Raw genomic sequence first — 18,499 nt, 5'->3', positions numbered from 1 at the left:
ATAAACCTAAATGTTGTGGACCCCAAATCACTAACCCCAGTAATAATTTACTTCTCTATAATTTAAAAAGGAGAATTGGGAAGTTAAGAGAAAAATGAAGCATAATAAAATAAGCCTATTAATGCACTCAGTGTACTAGTTTTTGCCTTAATTCCTGCCATCTAGGCTTTTCTTACTAGATCTGCAAAATCTATAGCCTAGAAATGTTGTGATATACAATCTTTAATGTTGAATTTTGTGCTACAGGGAAAATATACTCAGAAGACAAACAAGAACTATTTTCATATAACTGTAATGGCATTTTTCCTATTGATTTGCCATTTATTTTTCATGTATTTTGAAAAATAATTTGAAGTTCTCAAAGCAGTAATAAGATCTTCTTATTTATTTTCCTAAATATCTAAAATTTCTACAAGATGGTCATAGATTCCCAGTCAATGAACCAAACATACCTAAATTATCCATTTGTCTATGATTTAAAATTCTTCACACATTTGTAAAACAAAAGCAATTTAAATATTATGTATTCTCATATCCAAATAATAAGTGTTGAAAGCAGTCATCTAATTCTACCTTGTGATATAGATTCTGTAGAATGTGTTTAACATATTGGACTTTCAGATTGAAAGAATGAAATGATGTTTTCCTGGTCAAAAAGATAAGTAGTTTCCATATTCCCCATGGGACTAGACTTTGGGTTACAAAGCATCCTAAGTGAATCAGCAGTTCTGTTATAATTTTTCTGTTTTTTTCTCCAGATTTAATAAAAGAAATATCCAAGATAAATTTCTAATTGGTTGTGATCCTTGAAGGAAGGTAATGATATTACACATTTGTAACATCTTTGGAAAGGAATAAAATAGAAAATCAATGAGACCTTTCTTCTCTGCTCTTATGTTTATTTACAGGAGTTCTGATAACAGAGAAAGTACCAAAAAGTTATTTTAATAGAGTTTGAATTTGAATTTTAGTGACTCAGCTAGTATTTATCCTTATTCACAGCAATCAAATACTCTTATCTTCTTGCATATACACTACAGCAACTAGAGCAGTAATAGGCCCATGGTAGGAGTTTGATTATCTTTTGTTGAATCAGTCATTCTTACATAGATTTATGCCTAAATGATCTTAATCTATGTCAGATGTTAATTCTCAATCATGTGCTTCCAAGCAAGTTCTTAGCTTTCAAAAATAGTTCTTCATTTTTAATTCATGTTTCATAGAGTGAAGCAATTGGTTGCAGAAGGAAACAATTCTTAGACATAACTCATTATTACTTTTTCAGGAAGTTTTGCTGAGATGCTAAATATCTACATGTATTTTAATAGCAAAAGCCTCTGTTGCTATAAAACAAGGGTGACTAATGCTGACCAGAGCTCTTTTCTACACTGATTCTTAGTGCCCTTCTCGGGTGTGATAAGACAGAATCAATAGACCATTGCTCCTAACCTTTACTTGTGGGAGCTAGGGAACAATTTCAGCTGCTCTTCTTCAATATCTACTATAATAAACCATGGAAAACTTATGGATGAGTTCAGAAATAACTCCAAGCAACACAGAAAAAAAAAGAGAGAGAGAAAGGCAATCTCACTTTTTAACCTAGGCTGTTTATGCATTGAAATTTATAAATCCTGCTTGAGGAGACTGGCTTTCCTTCAAGGGTACAAATAATTTCCAAACACATAATTATACTGTCACTATTTATGTTCATATATATTTTAAATAAAATGATATGTATCATGAAGTCACCTGACCACTCTGGTATTCAGTACATTTATGTATAAAAAATTAAATTCTCTCAGTGGTAAATTCAGTCTAAAATTCTGTTCTCGATTTCCCATTATGTTGAAATTCATTCTTTACCTTTCTGACATTAAAATAGTATATGTGATTTATAAAACATACTTTGGAATGTCACATGATTACTGAAGTTTTATTTCCAAACTTGGTCACATAGCAATTTATGGCCATAATCTTGTAACTGTTAAAATTTCTTAAAGAAAGTAATCTCAAAAGGAATCAGCATAATAGATTGCATTTTTGTGTGGCAAAGCATCAGCTTTTTTCTACCAACAATGTGTTTGAACATCGTACTATTCAACCAAGCATAGAAATGTTCTTACCCGTAATAAGCCTTAGTAATCAAAGATTCTTTTCTTTCTTCTTTCAACACCACCTGAGTTAAGACAGAAGATTTGTGGACAGTTTTCTCCATTTCTTCATTTGCAATGAAGATACTTCTCTTTTTCTCTATTTCATTCTTCTTTGATGTCTTCATTCCACCAGGTAAAATGAATATTATTGCCAGGAAGAGTCAGCTTTAAATAAGGGGGATATCAGGATTTTTAAAGTAAATATCATTAATGTTATAGAATCATATTAATACCATAGCATGACAACATTATATTTATTTGCAGCCCCTAATGAGAAAATATTTGGATAATTTTAAGGACATGAACTAATAAAGACTTTAATTCACTGTTTTTTAATTGTTGGAAGAAAATACTTACTGTGATCTCATCAGTCCCTGAAGAGTGTATCTATTCAATATTTAAATTCTACTAAATTTAATATACACTAATATACTTTTAAAAATTGAAATGGAATGATTTTAGGTTTGGAAATTATTCATCCCACATTTTTATAGTATTGATAACAGAGGTTATGTAAAGTTTAATGACAAAGGTGTGTATAGACAAAGCTATGGTTTTTCCAGTAGTCAGAAACAGATATGAAAGTTGGACCTTAGAGAAGGCTGCTTGCCAAAGAATTGATTCTTTCAAATTGTGGTGCTGGAGAAGACTCTTGAGAGTCCCTTGGACTACAAGGAGATCAAACCAATCAATCCAGAAATCAACCCTGAGTATTCGTTGGAAGGACTGATGCTGAAGCCGAAGTTGCAATATGTTGGCCACCTGATACGAAGAGCCAATTCATTGGATAAGCCCCTGATGCTGGAAAAGACTGAAGGCAAAAGGACAAAGGGCCAGCAGAGGATGATATGGTTAGATAGAATCACTGACTCAATGGACGTGAATTTTAGCAAACTACAGAGCAAGTTAATGTGCAGCAGTCCATGGGATCGCAGAGTCAGACACGACTTAGTGACTGAACAACAATAAATAGCATTTATTATATCCATAAATGAGACTAGCTGCATGTCTACTCTCTTCCAGTTGAATTCTTCTTCCTTATCTTTCTGCTTTCCCTGAAACACCAAGACATCTGTAGCTATTGATAGAAATGATCACCAAAAAATAAATCTGAAGTATCCTATTCTCTCATTGCTACTCTGCTCTAATGCTCAAAAATAAATGTTAGCTTACAATTTCTTCACAAAAGTGGAAAAGTAAATAAGCTTGAAAATATAACCCATATTACTCAAAGATTGCAATTAATTTAAATGACTAAATTTTTCCTTCATCATCTTCATAAAAACTTATTAGAATATGCTCACTAACATTCCATTTCTAGAAATTGTCTATGATACTATGTATATTATATAAATTTCAAAATGCACTGATGTTTTTTCTTGTTAATAATAATAATAATTATTATTATTATTATTATTATTAAGGCTCCTGTTCTGCCTTTTGCCTACATTAATTTATCTGTTCTGCCTTTTATCTACATTTATTTATTTCTCCTTATGATAGCCATGTAAGGTATTTTAGGAATAACCAAATCTTTTGTTTACTGATTCAACCCAGTTTTAAAGAAATGTGTGCTACTTATTTATCATTTTCTAAAGCCTCTTATAGTATATAGGACCATGAAATAAAGATAAGTACATGAATGTTTTCACTTTGGAAAATTATTTTTTAACTTTTAAAGTTATTTTTTCTTTTACAGTGGGCTCTAGGTCTGTTGGAAATTCTGTGCCACCATCAAAAGTCCCATGTCTATTGAAGCTTGAGAAACTATACTCAGAGACACGTAATTCCTCCACAATATTTGAAAATGCACAATATGGTACAGAGGAAAAACAAAAAGGTAAAAATAAAACCAAATAGAATTATATCTTGCATATTTTAATTACTATCTGTCAAACAGAATGAAGGAAATATCCTAAGGATGCTTTTAGCCCATTTACTTAACTCTTGCCTTTTATCTTCTTGGCTTATGAGGGCTGAATTTCTTGGTTTGGTTTTTTTTTTTTTTTTTTTTTTTGGTCATTCCACGTAGCATGTGGGATCTAAGTTGCCTGACCAGGGACTGAATCTGCGCCCCCTACATTGGAAGTGCAGAGTCTTAACCACTAGACCACCAGGGAAGTCCCTGAATTTCATGTTTAAAGTGGAAAAGAACCTCCTATTTTAAGTCATAGGGTCTTATTTTTGATGAAACTCTTTCTAGACAAATGTCCTCAGTATTTGCAGGAGGGAAAATTCTCCAACCATTACTTCCAAATTTCTACTTTTTTACGTGTTGTTAGTACCATTAAGCTTAAGAGTAAGACTTCTCTCAGTTTTTCTTTTATCTGAGAACTGGCAGATTTTGTTTTTGTTAATCACTGCTGCCCACCATTTGTAACTCTGATAACCTTGGCTATCATATATAAAAGATATAGTCATATAGAAAGAGGAATTAAGGTGTTCTAATGAATGCCATGAAAGGTAAAATTAAGATAACTTGAAGAGGCAGCTGAGCAACAAAAGTCCAGACTGGGTGCTGAAGAATTGTTTAAATAATGTTTTTTCTGTTTTAATCTTTATCTCAATCATGATTTAGGTTATTATTCAGCAAAATACCTTCTAAAGCGAGAATGATATGAACACCATGTGAATGATACAGATACATTTCTGTGGGAGGGTAAACAGAGAGTTACTTTGTGACATTATTCAGAAAAAGACTTAGTGATAAGGTCTTTGGTCAACTTTACTCATAGGTGGGTCTTTTTTTTTTTTTTTTTTTTTTGCCAGAGTGTCATTGCTAAAGCCTACCATAGTGCTCAATATATAGTAGGAGCTCAATAAAGATTTATTGAATCAGTCAATAAATGAATAGATAGATAAGTGGATAGAGGGAGAGAGAAGAACCAAAGAAATAGTCTTCAGAAATTCAGGGATCAAGATGGCAGAGTAGGAGAAGGGGAACTTATGTCCCCCCATGAACACACAAAAATGCCATCTACATGTGGGACAACCCTCACTGAAAGATAACTGGAGACTGGCAGAAAGACTCCTGTATAAGCAAGACTGTGAGAAAGATATACATGGAATCGGATAAGAAAGGAGGAGAAGTGATGAGTGCCCCTGGGAGGGGTTTCCAAAGAAAAGGGAGATTACACAGGAGGAGATTTACCCTGGGGAGGAAGCATTTCAAACCCCTTATTGGGTACTCCAGCCTGAAATTTCTACAGAAGGAAAATAAGCCTCCTTGGCTGTTTGGGGACTGCTGGGACTAACAGAAAGACCATGGGAAGGCTGGACTTCATTCATGAGAATCCCTTGCACATACTGACTTGCCCAGGAGCCAGAGTGGAGAGGGTGGATTGAGAACTGTTCCAGTGGCTGCCTGGCTTCCCATGACCACTCTGGCATACGTCCCAGCCTGAGATGAGTGAACACCCAGCGCCACTTATTCCACGTCTCAGCAGTTCACTAGTCCTAGAGCCGCCACAACTGGGGAGAGAGCTGGGCCGTGGGATAAGAGGTGACTTGCACCGTTAGCAGCTGGGTGGGGTGAGGGCAGCCGTTCTTGGTGAGTGCTCTGGCAGTGCATTAGAGGCAGCTTGGAACTTGGACAGCATCCAGTTCACCGCCGCCTGTGCACTGATACATGCGCGGAGAGCTGATACAAACCTCACCTGCCCTGTGGGTTCACAGCAGGGTGGGGCCAGGGGAGTTTGGGGGAGCGATTATCTGTGAGGGACAAAGAGGACTTGGACCCAAGGCTGCATGTGAGCAAGGCAAGGGCAACAGTTTCTGGCATGTGCATGGGTGGTGCCTTGGAGGCGGCTTGGATACCCGTCTGTAGCTTCTGCTGCACCCTGCTGGTCCCGTCATGAGCCAAGAACAAGCATGAGTCCCTCTTGCTTCAGCACTCCCTCCTCTAGGGCAAGAATCTGAGTGCTGGGAGAGCAGAGAGCACATATTTAAAGGAAATGGAGCCAGCTCAGACCTGACCCTCAGCAACTAGAGATCCAACCTTACCCCTGATTGGGCAAAAAATACCACTCAGTAGAGGAAAAGCCCTGCCTCACACCTGCCTTCAGCTCTATTCCTTCCATCTCCAGCCCCACTACCTACCAAGGTGATAGCTACCATCACACACTGAGAAAACATTTGATTTGTATCTATATCAAATCTACCTCTTCAAGCAAAGCACTGGGCTCATATAAATTGAATAGGGATCCTCCCATATAAGGACACACCTTCAGGACCACTGCAGGTAACTGCTTCATCTAAATTCATAGAGAAAGTTAAGCAAAATGAGAAAGCAGAGGAACTGGTCTCAATTGAAAGAGCAAGAGAAAATGTGTGAAAAATAAAGCATAACATAGAATAAGTAATTTACCAGGTAAGGATTGAAAACATTAGTAGTAAGAATGCTAACTGAATTAAGGAAAAGAATAGATGGTGAAAGAACATAGTGAAAAATTTAACAAGGGACTAGAAAATATACAAAAGACCTGATTGTGAATGAATAATTTAAAAACTGAAATTTAAAAACACACTAGAAGGAATAAGTAGCTGATTAAATGATATAGAAGAATGCATAAGTGATCTGAAAGGCAGAATATGGAAATCACTCAATCAGAGACTTTTGCTAAAAGAAAAGCACATTTTAAAAATATGAAAACTGTTCAAGATATCTTTGGCATAACATCAAGCATACCAACATTCACATTATAAGGATCCTGAAAGAAAAAGAGAGAGAAAAGGAGATTGAAAATGTATTTGATGAAATTATAGTTAAAAACCTCCCAAACCTAAAAAAGAAAATAGATAACCAAGTAGAGAAAGCACAGAGAGTCCCAAACAAGATGATCACAAATAGACTCATTCTAAGACATATCATAATTAAAATGGCAAAAATTAAAGAGAGAAATCAAGTTCCTCCTCTTTGTGAGGACACAGCAAGAAAATGGTCATTTATGAACCAAGAAGTGAATTCCTCACCAGACACCAAATCTACTTGTGCCTTCACCTTAAACTGATAGCCTCCAAAACAGGGAGAAATAAATGTCTATCGTTTATAAACAAACAAAAAAATTCTAAAGGCAGCAAGAAAAAGACAGAGTATACATAAAAGCTTTCAGCTTATTTTTCTGCAGAAACTTTGCAGATGGAAGGGAGTAGCATGATATATTTAAAGAGCTGAAAGGGAAAAACTTGCTATCTATGATACTCTATCCAGCAAGATTGTTATTTAGAATTGAATAAGAGGTAAAGAACTTCTCAGAAAAGACAATATTAAGTTCAACAATACTAAAACTACCCTAAATTTCTTCTCTAAGTAGAAAGAAGTAAGAATCTATAGGAAAAGGAAAATACCACTAGGAAAGGCAAATGTATAGTAAAGGCTAAGGATCAACCACTTCCATATGCTAGTGTGAAGATTAAAAGACATAAAAATTAAGAAAGCCACCATAATTGAAATGAATAGCTATAGGACAAACATGAAGATGTGAAATGACATTGAAAATATAAAATATGGGAGTGGACCATGATAACTCATAATCATGTATGTACCCAGCATAGGACTACCCAAATGTACAAAGCAAATATTAACTGATGTAAAGAGAGAAATTGGCAATAACACAATAATAGTAGGGGCCTCTACATCCCACTTACATCAATAGACAGATCATCCAGACAGAAAATTAATAAGGCAATAGTGATCTTAAATGACACAATAGAATAGTTGGACTTAATAGATACCTATAAGACATTCTATCCCCATCAGCAGACTATGCATTCTTTGTAAGTGCACATGGAACATTCTCCAGGATAAATTGTACACCAAGCCACAAAACAAGTCTCAACAAATTTAAAAGGATAGAAATTATATCAAGCATTTTTTTCTATCACATAATATGAAACTAGAAATCAATTACAGGAAGAAAAATAGGAAAAACTGAAACATGTGGATACTAAAAAATATAGTACTAAAAAACCAATGGGTCAATGAAAAAGTTTTAAAAATCAGAAAGTACTTTGAGATAAATGAAAATGCCAACACAATTTTTAGAAATCTGTGGGATGCGGCAAAAGCATTTCTAAGAGAGAAAGTCATAGCAATGTAGGCCTTTCTCAGAAAACAAGAAAAATCTCAGATAAACAACCTAACATACCATTTAAGAGAATTTAAAAAGAAAAACAAACTAAGCTCTAAGTCAGCAGAAAGGACATAATAAAGATCAAAGAAGAAATGAATAACACAGACACACACACACACACAAAAGAAAAGATTAATGAAACAGAGCTGTTTTTTGGAAAAGATAAACCTTTAGTCAGGCTCACCAAGAAGAAAAGAGAAAGGACCAAAACAGACAAAATAAGAACTGAAAGAAGCAACAGTATCAATCAATTGTTGTTATCGTTGTTCAGTCACTCAGTCGTGTCCCACTCTTTGGCACCCCATGGACTGTAGCACGCCAGGCTTCCCTGTCCTTCCCTATCTCCCAGAGCTTGCTCAAACTCTTGTCCATTGAGTCAGTGATATTAATCAATACCACAGAGAAACAAAAAAGTCATAAGACCATATAATGAGCAGTTATATTTCAACAAATCAGACTACCTAGAAGAAATGGACAGATTTCTAGACAACGTGCCAATGTGTAAATCAAGAAGAAACAATTTGAACAGGCTGATCACTAATATCACATCAAAAATAATTTTAAAAAAACCACCTAGGAATAAAACTAATCAAAGCAGTCATAGACCTATAATCTGAAAATTATAAAACATTGATGAAGGAAATGGAAATAATTCAAAATAATGGAAAGATAACCTGTGTTATTGAATTGGAAGAAATAATATTGCAAAAATGGTGACAATATCTAAAGCAATCTAGAGATTGGTTGGACCACTCATATTTAGTGGCTCTAGAGGACAAAGGTATTAATAAATTGCAGGCTTTTCATGTATCCCTTATTGAGTCAATACCTAATCAATCAAAATTTGTAGAGATGTGACATCTATAATAGGAATCAGATATTTTCTGATTTACTTGACTTGCTCTGATACAAAGAAAAAAAAATTCCAATGAAAAAATGAGATAATTTCTTTTTCTCTCCTCTGCGGGCTGTGCTTCTTCTTTTAAATACATGTATTTCTTACCTGGATTATTAATTCCATTCACCCTTTTTTTTTTTTTTTCAGCTGGAAGTAAAAAGCACTACGCTCTCTTTAATCTGACACGTGCATGTATAATGTTTGGTGGTCATTGTAAAAATAAATGTGGTGAAAATGAATTTAGGATGGTATATTGTGATGTTTCTACATCACTTTGCTGCATTAGACAATGTAAGCCTAAGAAGTATAAATAACTGAAGAGACCGATTCACAGAAAGAAGATCAACATGAACTGTCTTCTCACTACTTCATTACATCTATTACTTCATTCACAGCTTAGTGTTTCTGTTTATAAATCTCTAATAAATAAAGGACTAAATAAAATACATTTCAACCTGAACCATTCATGAACATTGTGGCTACTAGGAGGAAAGAGTCAAGAGTACAGAATAGAGCTTTGAACTTGGGAACGGCAATAGAATGAGAAAATCCCATCATTGGACTATGGTGTTAAATGAAATTCTGGGGACAATTCTATGTTTAATGTAAAAAGCATGCTGTCAGTGATTGATGATGAATATCAAGTATTCTTTTAGAAGAGACAAGAGTGGAGAGAGAGTTTATGAGAGATGGAAGGTATGTGTTATCCCTGGAACTAGTGAAAATGGTTGCAAGAGCTTTGAAATGTGGAGTCATTGTAACTTTCTTAATTATGCTTTTCCTCTGTTTATTGATAGAATTCTAAAAATGAAAATAATTCAATTAACATAGCCTGTCTTTTGAGAAAAAATAACTCAAAATGGTAGTATAGAAGGGAACTATTTGAATGAAGAAAGAGAAGATAAATCTCTGCAGCTTATGGCAATAATAATAATAACTTTGAATGTTATAATTGCAACTTTTTGTTTTATGTTGTGTTTTTAAGATATTTTCTCATATTGAATAATTCTATCAGCTTGTTATCAGCATCTCTAATCTTAATATTTTCCTTATATGTACATAATTCTGGGAAAAAATAATAGAATATATATATATGCATACCTATATGATAAGGCAAAGCTCTCTTTCACTTAGTAATACATGTTTAATTCCCCTATATCTTTTCATGGCTTGATTGTTAATTTAGTTTTAAGCACTGAACATAATTCTATTATCTGAATATATCAGAGTTTATCCATTTACCTACTGAAGGCCATCTTGGTTGTTTCTAAATGTTGGCAATGATGAATAAGCTACTGCAGACATTTGTGTGAAGTTTTTCACGTGGACATAAATGTTCTGCTTCTTTTACTAAATATCAAGGAGCATGTCCACTGGATGGTACAGTAAGAATATGTTTATTTTTGTAAGAAATCATCAATTTGTCTTGCAAAGTGGCTATTTCCATTTTGCACTCCCACCAGAAATGAACAAGAGTTCTCATGACTCCACATCCTCCCAGAAGTTGTCAGTGATGTGAATGTTGGCCATTCTACTAGGTGATAGAAAATTGATTTTCATTAAAGTTGTATTCTGCACTTACCCTGCGTTGGTCTTTTTGCTGGGCTCAATTTATCCATGTTATTCCATATCTCACTCCACAAATAAAAATTACCTCATAATATGCCAAAAATCTAAATATAAAAAGCTAAAACACTAAAATTGCCAGAAGAAAATATAGGCTAAAAGTCTGCTTTGTAAGTTGTGTCCTTGCTCAATGAAATTACATGGAAAAAAATCTGATTACTATTCTGCACACCAGTCCTTCTTTAAGAAGAAGATTGTCCCATGTGCTGCCTGTAGCTGTCCCAGTTATGCATACTCTGCTCTTCACCTTCTATAAACTGACAATCAGGAGCCATAGAACTGAGTGCTACAGAAAGGCAAATGTGAAGTGGTACATTTTATCGCTTAATTTAATGGATAGTTGTTTTCAGAGCAAGAGTGTTTAGGATTTCTTTGACCTGTCTGAGGAGTGAATAGGATAAGGAGGACACTTGATATACAGTATCCTTCCCCATTGCCTATCATTCATCTATGGAATCTTGTATGTCTTTCACATCTCATAATAATTTATTCATCTCATCCCTACTATCAGCAGATTGACAGGACAGTGGTTAGAAAAGTTTAAATAACTTAAGAGTTTTTGTAGAAAATAGGTCAGGCTTTTGAAAGTGTCTCTGATTGAAACTTTCACACTTGGTCTTTCTTGTTGTTTTTGAATTTCCTAGAGATTCATTTTTAAATATTCTAAACCTTGCCATTCTTTTATCTATAATCATCTATTATGATTTAAGGGCCTGTTAATGTGGTGGTGAGGTTAGTGGGAGGGGACGCATTCTTTAAATTTGTGATTTTTTTTTTAACTGCAACATGAGAGGATTTGGTTAGACCCTCTAAGCAGCTTCACATTCTTTACCAAACTATGACACAGATTCTGACTCTCTGGTTTGTTTTTCTGATGTTTTGTAGAGTGTATGGATCCAATTTCCTAGAGTAATATGTGGAGGCTTTTAGCAGTATTAGCATACCAGGATCTTGTTAGAAATGCATTTGTCAGTCTCCATTTTAGCCCTACTAAATCAGAGATGCTGAGGTGGGGTCTTGCAATCTGTTTTTAATAAGCCCTCTAGGGGATTGAGATGTAGCTAAAGTTTAAGAACAAGTATCCTAGAAACTCTCTTAACTGTGATAGGATAGAATCAGTTAATTGCTCTGGATGCTGTGTAATATCTCCAGCTCTTTCTCACGTATATGAAGTAACAGAACTGGGCAGTGTGCAAATTGGATCAAAAATCACCTCTGGTTCCATAAACAGAATTAAAATCATTGAACCTAAAATTGTGAAATTGGATGATTTATTATATTAAATTCATTTCATACTTAAAAACCTATTGTGTAATTTTCCATACTCATTAGCGACTCCAGAATGATCATGCTAATTTAAATAATTACACGTTATGTGAATCGAAATGTCATTCAACCTCTATCCCTAGTTCTCATTGATTTTATCTGTTAACAGAAGAGATATCAATAGAAACTTTTAACTGTAATTCCTTTAGACTTTTAGCTAAAATCCTGTAATTCAGACATTGAGACATAATTTAATACTAAGAGCACTGGAATATTTAGCGTTATGTGTAACATGTAATAGAGGATTTGTATTACTATCATGTTTTTACTTTGGATTGTTTTAGCAATCCAAACACATATCCTTTGAAGTTCCTTAAAGATTATATTTTCATGAGAGTCTATTTAGGGTAACACAAGTAGGTTTTACTTTTATGAAAAAATTTAATAATGATTTTTGTGACCCTGTTCTTTGAACATAGCACTATTCAATCAAGCATACAAATGTTCTTGCTATTGGTAAGCCTCAGTAGTTTAAACCACTTCCCAGGAGAATCTATAAATAAAAGATTTCTCTGTTTCCTTATTTGAAAACTTCTGACTTGAAAAAGAAGACCTGTTGGCCCTTTTTTCCCTAAGAAACTCTCTACCATGAAGATTCATCTCTTTTTCTTTATTCTACTCTTTGGGGTCACAATTCTACCAGGTAACATAGAAATGGTTATGGGCATACTTGTGCTAATGAATTAGAGGAAGCATCAGTTTTTCCTTGTTAAACGTATAGTAATAATATAAGGATTGAAAGATTTTATGATAATGCAATGTGGTACTCCGGATTGAACACTGGAACATAAAAAAAGGCAATAGTGGGAAAACTGGTGAAATATGAATAAAATATGTAGTTTAATTAATAGTATTACAGCAATATTAATTTTTTAGTTTTGATAAACGTACCATGGATAAGTGAGATATTACCCTAAGGGAAGTTGGTCTCTCTTATCTTTGCAACTCTTCCATAAATCCAAAATGACTTCAAAATAAAAAGTGTAAAATACCTGCAAGATCAATTCATTAGTCTCATCACCTTCATCCTGAAACAAGAGTCAATTCTTGCTGAAAAACATATTCTTTGACATAATCAACTGGTAAGTGGTAGTTGCTGCAGTATAAGGGAGAGAACTATTTACGTCTTTCTTTCTTTTAAGCTATTTCAATCTACTTCCAGCCTAGGAAGACTTTCTTAATATTCTGTCCTTGGTACTACAGGCAAATCATGTCCCTTGTTGGCCTTTCTTAAGATCACATGAATGCTGAGTGTAATAACTTGTACATGAGCTATATTTTTCATGAGATTTTTCCCCTCAAGGATTATCTCATCACATCAGGTATCTAACAAGATTCTCTTCTCCTGAATTAATGTGTAAGTATGAATTGTACAGAAATAAAATAGTAAGTTTTGGAGATGGAGAGATCATTGATTTTTCCCTTCTCCTTAAAGAGTTTAAAGTGAAAGAGCAAGCTCAAATCTGTCCAGTTTATACTACTGGCACTGAAATTAGGCTCAATTCACTCTCTCAGGAAAATATTCTTTTGTAGTAAGAAGCTGACATTTTTAGGACAAGTGGAAATTGTAATAGATATGTACAAGAATGAATTAATTTACTTCTTTATGAATATTATAAAGTCCATCGTGACAATTTTCATTTTTGTCATTTCATTAAAAATTTTCACATAATAAACTGATAAATTGTCTTTTAAAGGTTGTAAGTGAGAAAATTCTATATAGGGGCAAAACATCAGAAAAGTGACAAAATAATACAATCAATTGTTAATTTAACTAGGAAATAACTTCCTCCACCTCCATTCAAAATTTGTTGGAAAAAGGATCTCTGAATTTTTTCCATATCTAGAAAGAACCAAAAGGAAATTCTACACAGATGCATATAGCTTTTAACATGGGATAAATCTTTTTAAGTTTCTTCTTTTAATTTCAACATTAGCTAAAATTAGTAGATCACTATGGCAAGTGTTTTTATGTTTTACTGGATTAATTTTTCCTTATAACAACTATATCAGGTGCTCCTAATAATGGCTAATATTGTTCATCAATTTATCAACAAATTTTAAATTATGTGTTCTGTAGACTTAGAAATGATATATCACTTGAGATAGAGTGGCATAGTTTACAACATCAGTGATATTAACTTTTTGTATATTTTTTTCTTGTAGTTTCAAAGTGAGGCCATTATTATTGTTAATCACACATGTACCAAACTTTTAGAGAAATTCTATCATTAGTGATAAAAATATAAAAGTAAAAGAAATACATCAAGATACATATTTTCTTCATAAAATTAGAAAGTGTATATGTGAAAATTAGATACTTTTAGACAATAATAAAGCAATAAGAATGTTATCTTTTACCTTGTAGTTAACCAACATATGGTGGCTGAACTAAGCTGGATAAAATTAAATGTCTTATATATGACTCTAGAGTTCCTCAGTCGTTTTTTTGTATATCATCTTCAGATGGTGAAAGTTCTCACTCAAAATTCAGATACAGAAACTCATTAATTTCCACTCCAACAGTTACAGATGAAAAAACATTTAGAAAAAAAAATCCTTACATTTTCCATGCAGAGAAATTTCCACTGAAGGCACTTAGCTTTCCTCTTTGTTTTCAAGTTCAAAACTCTGTTATTGCTAACAACCACTTTTCTTTAAGACTGCCATGTACTTTGGACATAAGTTGGTATAGCTTTGTACAAAAAGTGGTAATCATGATTTTCCCCTGTTTTCAAAAAGGTTAATGATAGTCTAAGAAATAAGATAGCAAGTCAGTGAAAACAAAAACAAATTATGGGTTGAAAAGATACTTTAGGAGATGTCATGCATGTTTTTTAGCTTAAAATATTAAGTAGAGTTTTATATATTGTTTAAGGAAATTCCCTAACATGTGAAAATGCTCTAGATGCCAGATGAGTGATGCTATGAAGTAATTTTTGAGAGCAATAGAGAGATGACTTTCTTGAAAGTGATCTACAGAAATTTCAGAGAGAAGATAGTATTTGAACAGTGTATCTGAGGACAGAGACACTATACTTTTGGCTTATCACCACATTGCTAGAACAGTGATTTTCTTTCCTTTTTTCCCCCAAGGACTTACAGATTTACTTCTTTATTTATTATTGGAATTTAGTTGCTTTACAATGTAGAGTTTCTGCTCTACAGCAAAGTGAATCCTAATGCATATACATACACCCGGCCTTGTCAATACAGAGCACTGATCCCTGTGACACACAGCAGGTTCTCATTAGTTATCTATTTTACACAAAGTAGTGTATATGTGTCAATCCCAGTCTCCTAATTCATCCTCTCCCCTTTCCCTGCTTGGTGTTCACAGGTTTGTTCTCTATGTAGAACAGTGGTTTTCAACGAGGGGCAGCTTTGTCTCCAAGGAGACATTAGGCAGTGTCTGGAGATCTTTTAGTTTGTACTACTGGTACTACTGGCATCTAATGGATAGAGGCCAAGGACACTGCTAAATATCCTTCACTGAAGAGGATCACATCCCACAGCAAAGAAGTGTCCAAAGGGTCCATAGTTCTTAGGATGAGAAATCCTGCCCTGGGAGCTGTCACAGAGTTAGACAGGAAGTGAACTTAACAGTTGAATGACTAGATGCTTGCAAAGATGAGTATTAGTGATCCAGGGACACAAGCTTGGGGAATACTCATATTTAGAGGTGAGAATCAGGAAAAAGAAAACAATAGTATTTTTAGAAAAGTTAAAACAAGGGGGAAAAAAGCATGTGGTCAGTGTAGGATGGCATATTGGACAACAGGGTTAAATGTGACAGAAATCTTGTCAAAATGAGGTAAAATATGAAATTAAAATAGATTGACTTAGAATGGATATTAGAGGCTATCAGTCCAACATCTCTCAATTCCCTGAGTACTCCCAACTATCCTAAATAATCAACTTCTAGTGAGAGTCAATCTCCAAACTACAAGATAAAACATGGAGCTTGGAGCACTAGTAATTTTTAAAATCATATTACGGCCAAAAATGGACCCATCTTTTAGTCACTCTTCTTTTTTAAAAAAATAAATGCTGACATTAAACATATGTATAAGCTCATTTCTTTGGGGGGAAGTAAGTCTCAAGATACACAAGAGAGTTGTAGAAATTCAGACAAACTGTCTAACATTGCATCTCCTTCCATTAAAAAGAAAGTGAAATCAAGCTACAATAGAAATCTCTAGAAGGAGAATTCACAAAGCACAATTACTGTGCTTTGCTCCATTGTGTTCAGTCTAAATGTGTGTGAGAGTGAGAGATAAATTATGTGGACTTTTATTGTTACTTGGAACTATCCTACTGTTGCTATTCAGTCACTTGTAATAAAAAGTTGGCACACCTAACTGCAGTCCAAGACACTTTCTGATATCCAGGATTTACCTTGCATCAGAGGACAGTGCATTCACTTAAACTTCCTCAGTAAGATTTTCACAGTCGTAAATTAGAAGGAGGCTTCTTCTTTTGTCCTATTCTATGCTCTTTTGCAGGCTTTCCTGGTGGCTCAGATGGTAAAGAGTCTGCCTGCAATGCAGGAGAGCCAGGTTCCATCCCTGGGTAGGGAATATACCCTAGAGAAGGGAATATACCCTAGAGAAGGGAATGGCAACCCACTCCAGCATTCTTGCCTGGGGAATTCCATGGACAGAGGAACCTGGCGAGAAACAGTCTACGGGGTCATGACACAATCCCATGTCAGACACAACTGAGTGAATTCCACATCACGTGCTCTTTTGCTTCTCAGATATTCTCCTTTTAAAATACGAGTTTGTCATAGTTAGATTGCTAATTTCAGTCACTGTTTCCTTCTTACAGCACGAAAAAGATTTCCACACTATGGTAGCGTGGATATGAGGAGACAGTGCGTAAAAGGTAACGGTCGATGTAAAAATGAGTGCCATGTATCAGAAGTTAGGATTGCTTACTGCCTAAGACCTGGAACTCATTGCTGCTTGCAGAAGTAAAGATGACAGAAGAAAAGAGACACATGCTCCAAGAAGAAGGGACCAGTGTTACTTTCTTCCTTCACAGCCTTTCTGTACATCCTTCCAGGCCTGTGTATCACTATCGTGCACAAAGAATTAAATAAAATCTAATAATGAACCATTCAGAAGCGGTTCTATGTCACACACGCATCTGGTGCCTTTTATTTTCTCTTGATCTCTCGGTACCAGAAACAAGCATGATTTATTTTATGCAAGTTCTTCAAGAACTATTCACATTTCTATATGCCCTGTGCTAGGTGGCATAAACAATGTTGGAAGAAACCCTAGGTCAGAGGTAGTGACCCATCTTATTTCTGAGATGCATGCTTCCATGGAGATGTGCTGTTTTTATTATTAATCGCTGTTTATAGACTATCCCATGGAAAGAAGTATAAATCCACTGAATGTGTGAGGTAAGACACTGAGATACAGATCCCTCAAGTGTCTCCTGAGAGAGAGGTGGAGTGAGAGAATGGGAGCGTGTAAGAACAGAAGAGCAGAGGAAAGTCACAGTCACTCCAGTTTCCACCCACTTGTTTATATAGTGAAGAAAAAATCTCTATCAGGAGAATGAAAAGGGAGTGTGAAGCGAAGAAAATAATTTCATAAAAGAGAATTCTGACCTAGGAAGTCAGAAACTATGACTAACAGCTGAACTCAGCTCCTCCATCCTCAGAGGTGAGCCTGTCTGAGGAGACACAGGCAGCCGATGGAAGGATGAGGAATATTCCACTTGGAGCTCTGCTCTGCCAGACTTCCTCTCACTACCTCCTCTGAAGGTCCAACAGTAGTTTTCCCCAACAGTCCTCTCAACAATGCATACATATCATACATTTTCTACTCAAAACATGCAAATTCTTCTCTTATGATTTTAGGAATACAATTTAGTAAATTGTGTCAACTCAGAATTCTTTTTAAAAGAAATCATCACTACCACAACAGAATAATAAAACAGAAATTTCCCTTCCTCCTAAAATAAATAATCCTTTGGTCATTCCACTAAAGAAAAAAGAAATCTATTGAGTGGAGACTTATGTACCGGACTTGGACTCAGAGGATGCAAGTATTTCCAGGCCCCAGCTACTCTCTTGATATTTTTACCATTGTGTCTCCTCCCATATTCTAAATGCATATATGAGATCTAAGGGTCTACGTGCATACTGAACATTATCTATTACTGGAAAATGCATGGAAAAATCATTTTTCCCTATTTAGATAAAATTTCTAGATATATTTCTTTCACAAGAGACTGTTTAATTTTTAGTTTTAATTTTATTTTAAAGTTGAATTTATTTTTAAAAAATAATTATTTTAATAAGCACAAGCTCCCATTGAAAGTGAAAGCTGCTTAGTCATGTCTGACTC

General features: G+C 34.7%; 1 protein-coding gene and 1 long non-coding RNA gene across 2 annotated transcripts in view; both read left to right on the top strand.

The window, feature by feature from the left end:
• Nucleotides 1-10,763, top strand: part of LOC138425359 (uncharacterized) — a 43,335-nt gene extending 32,572 nt beyond the window's left edge. The window contains exons 2-5 of the long non-coding RNA XR_011251185.1: nt 759-816; nt 2,187-2,286; nt 3,853-3,993; nt 9,330-10,763. This is a non-coding gene — a long non-coding RNA (uncharacterized lncRNA). The remainder of the gene's footprint in view (nt 1-758; nt 817-2,186; nt 2,287-3,852; nt 3,994-9,329) is intronic.
• A 1,959-nt stretch (nt 10,764-12,722) lies between these two features.
• Nucleotides 12,723-17,113, top strand: DEFB110 (defensin beta 110). Its single transcript, XM_069562607.1, has 2 exons — nt 12,723-12,777; nt 16,965-17,113. The coding sequence occupies exons 1-2, from the start codon at nt 12,723-12,725 to the stop codon at nt 17,111-17,113; spliced, it is 204 nt and encodes a 67-aa protein (XP_069418708.1).
• Nucleotides 17,114-18,499: the final 1,386 nt, after the last annotated feature.

This window comes from Ovis canadensis, chromosome 20 (genome assembly GCF_042477335.2).
Source record: "Ovis canadensis isolate MfBH-ARS-UI-01 breed Bighorn chromosome 20, ARS-UI_OviCan_v2, whole genome shotgun sequence".
Taxonomy (NCBI): domain Eukaryota; kingdom Metazoa; phylum Chordata; class Mammalia; order Artiodactyla; family Bovidae; genus Ovis; species Ovis canadensis.
Note: the sequence above shows the minus strand (reverse complement) of the source record. Positions and strands in the feature narration are given on the sequence as shown.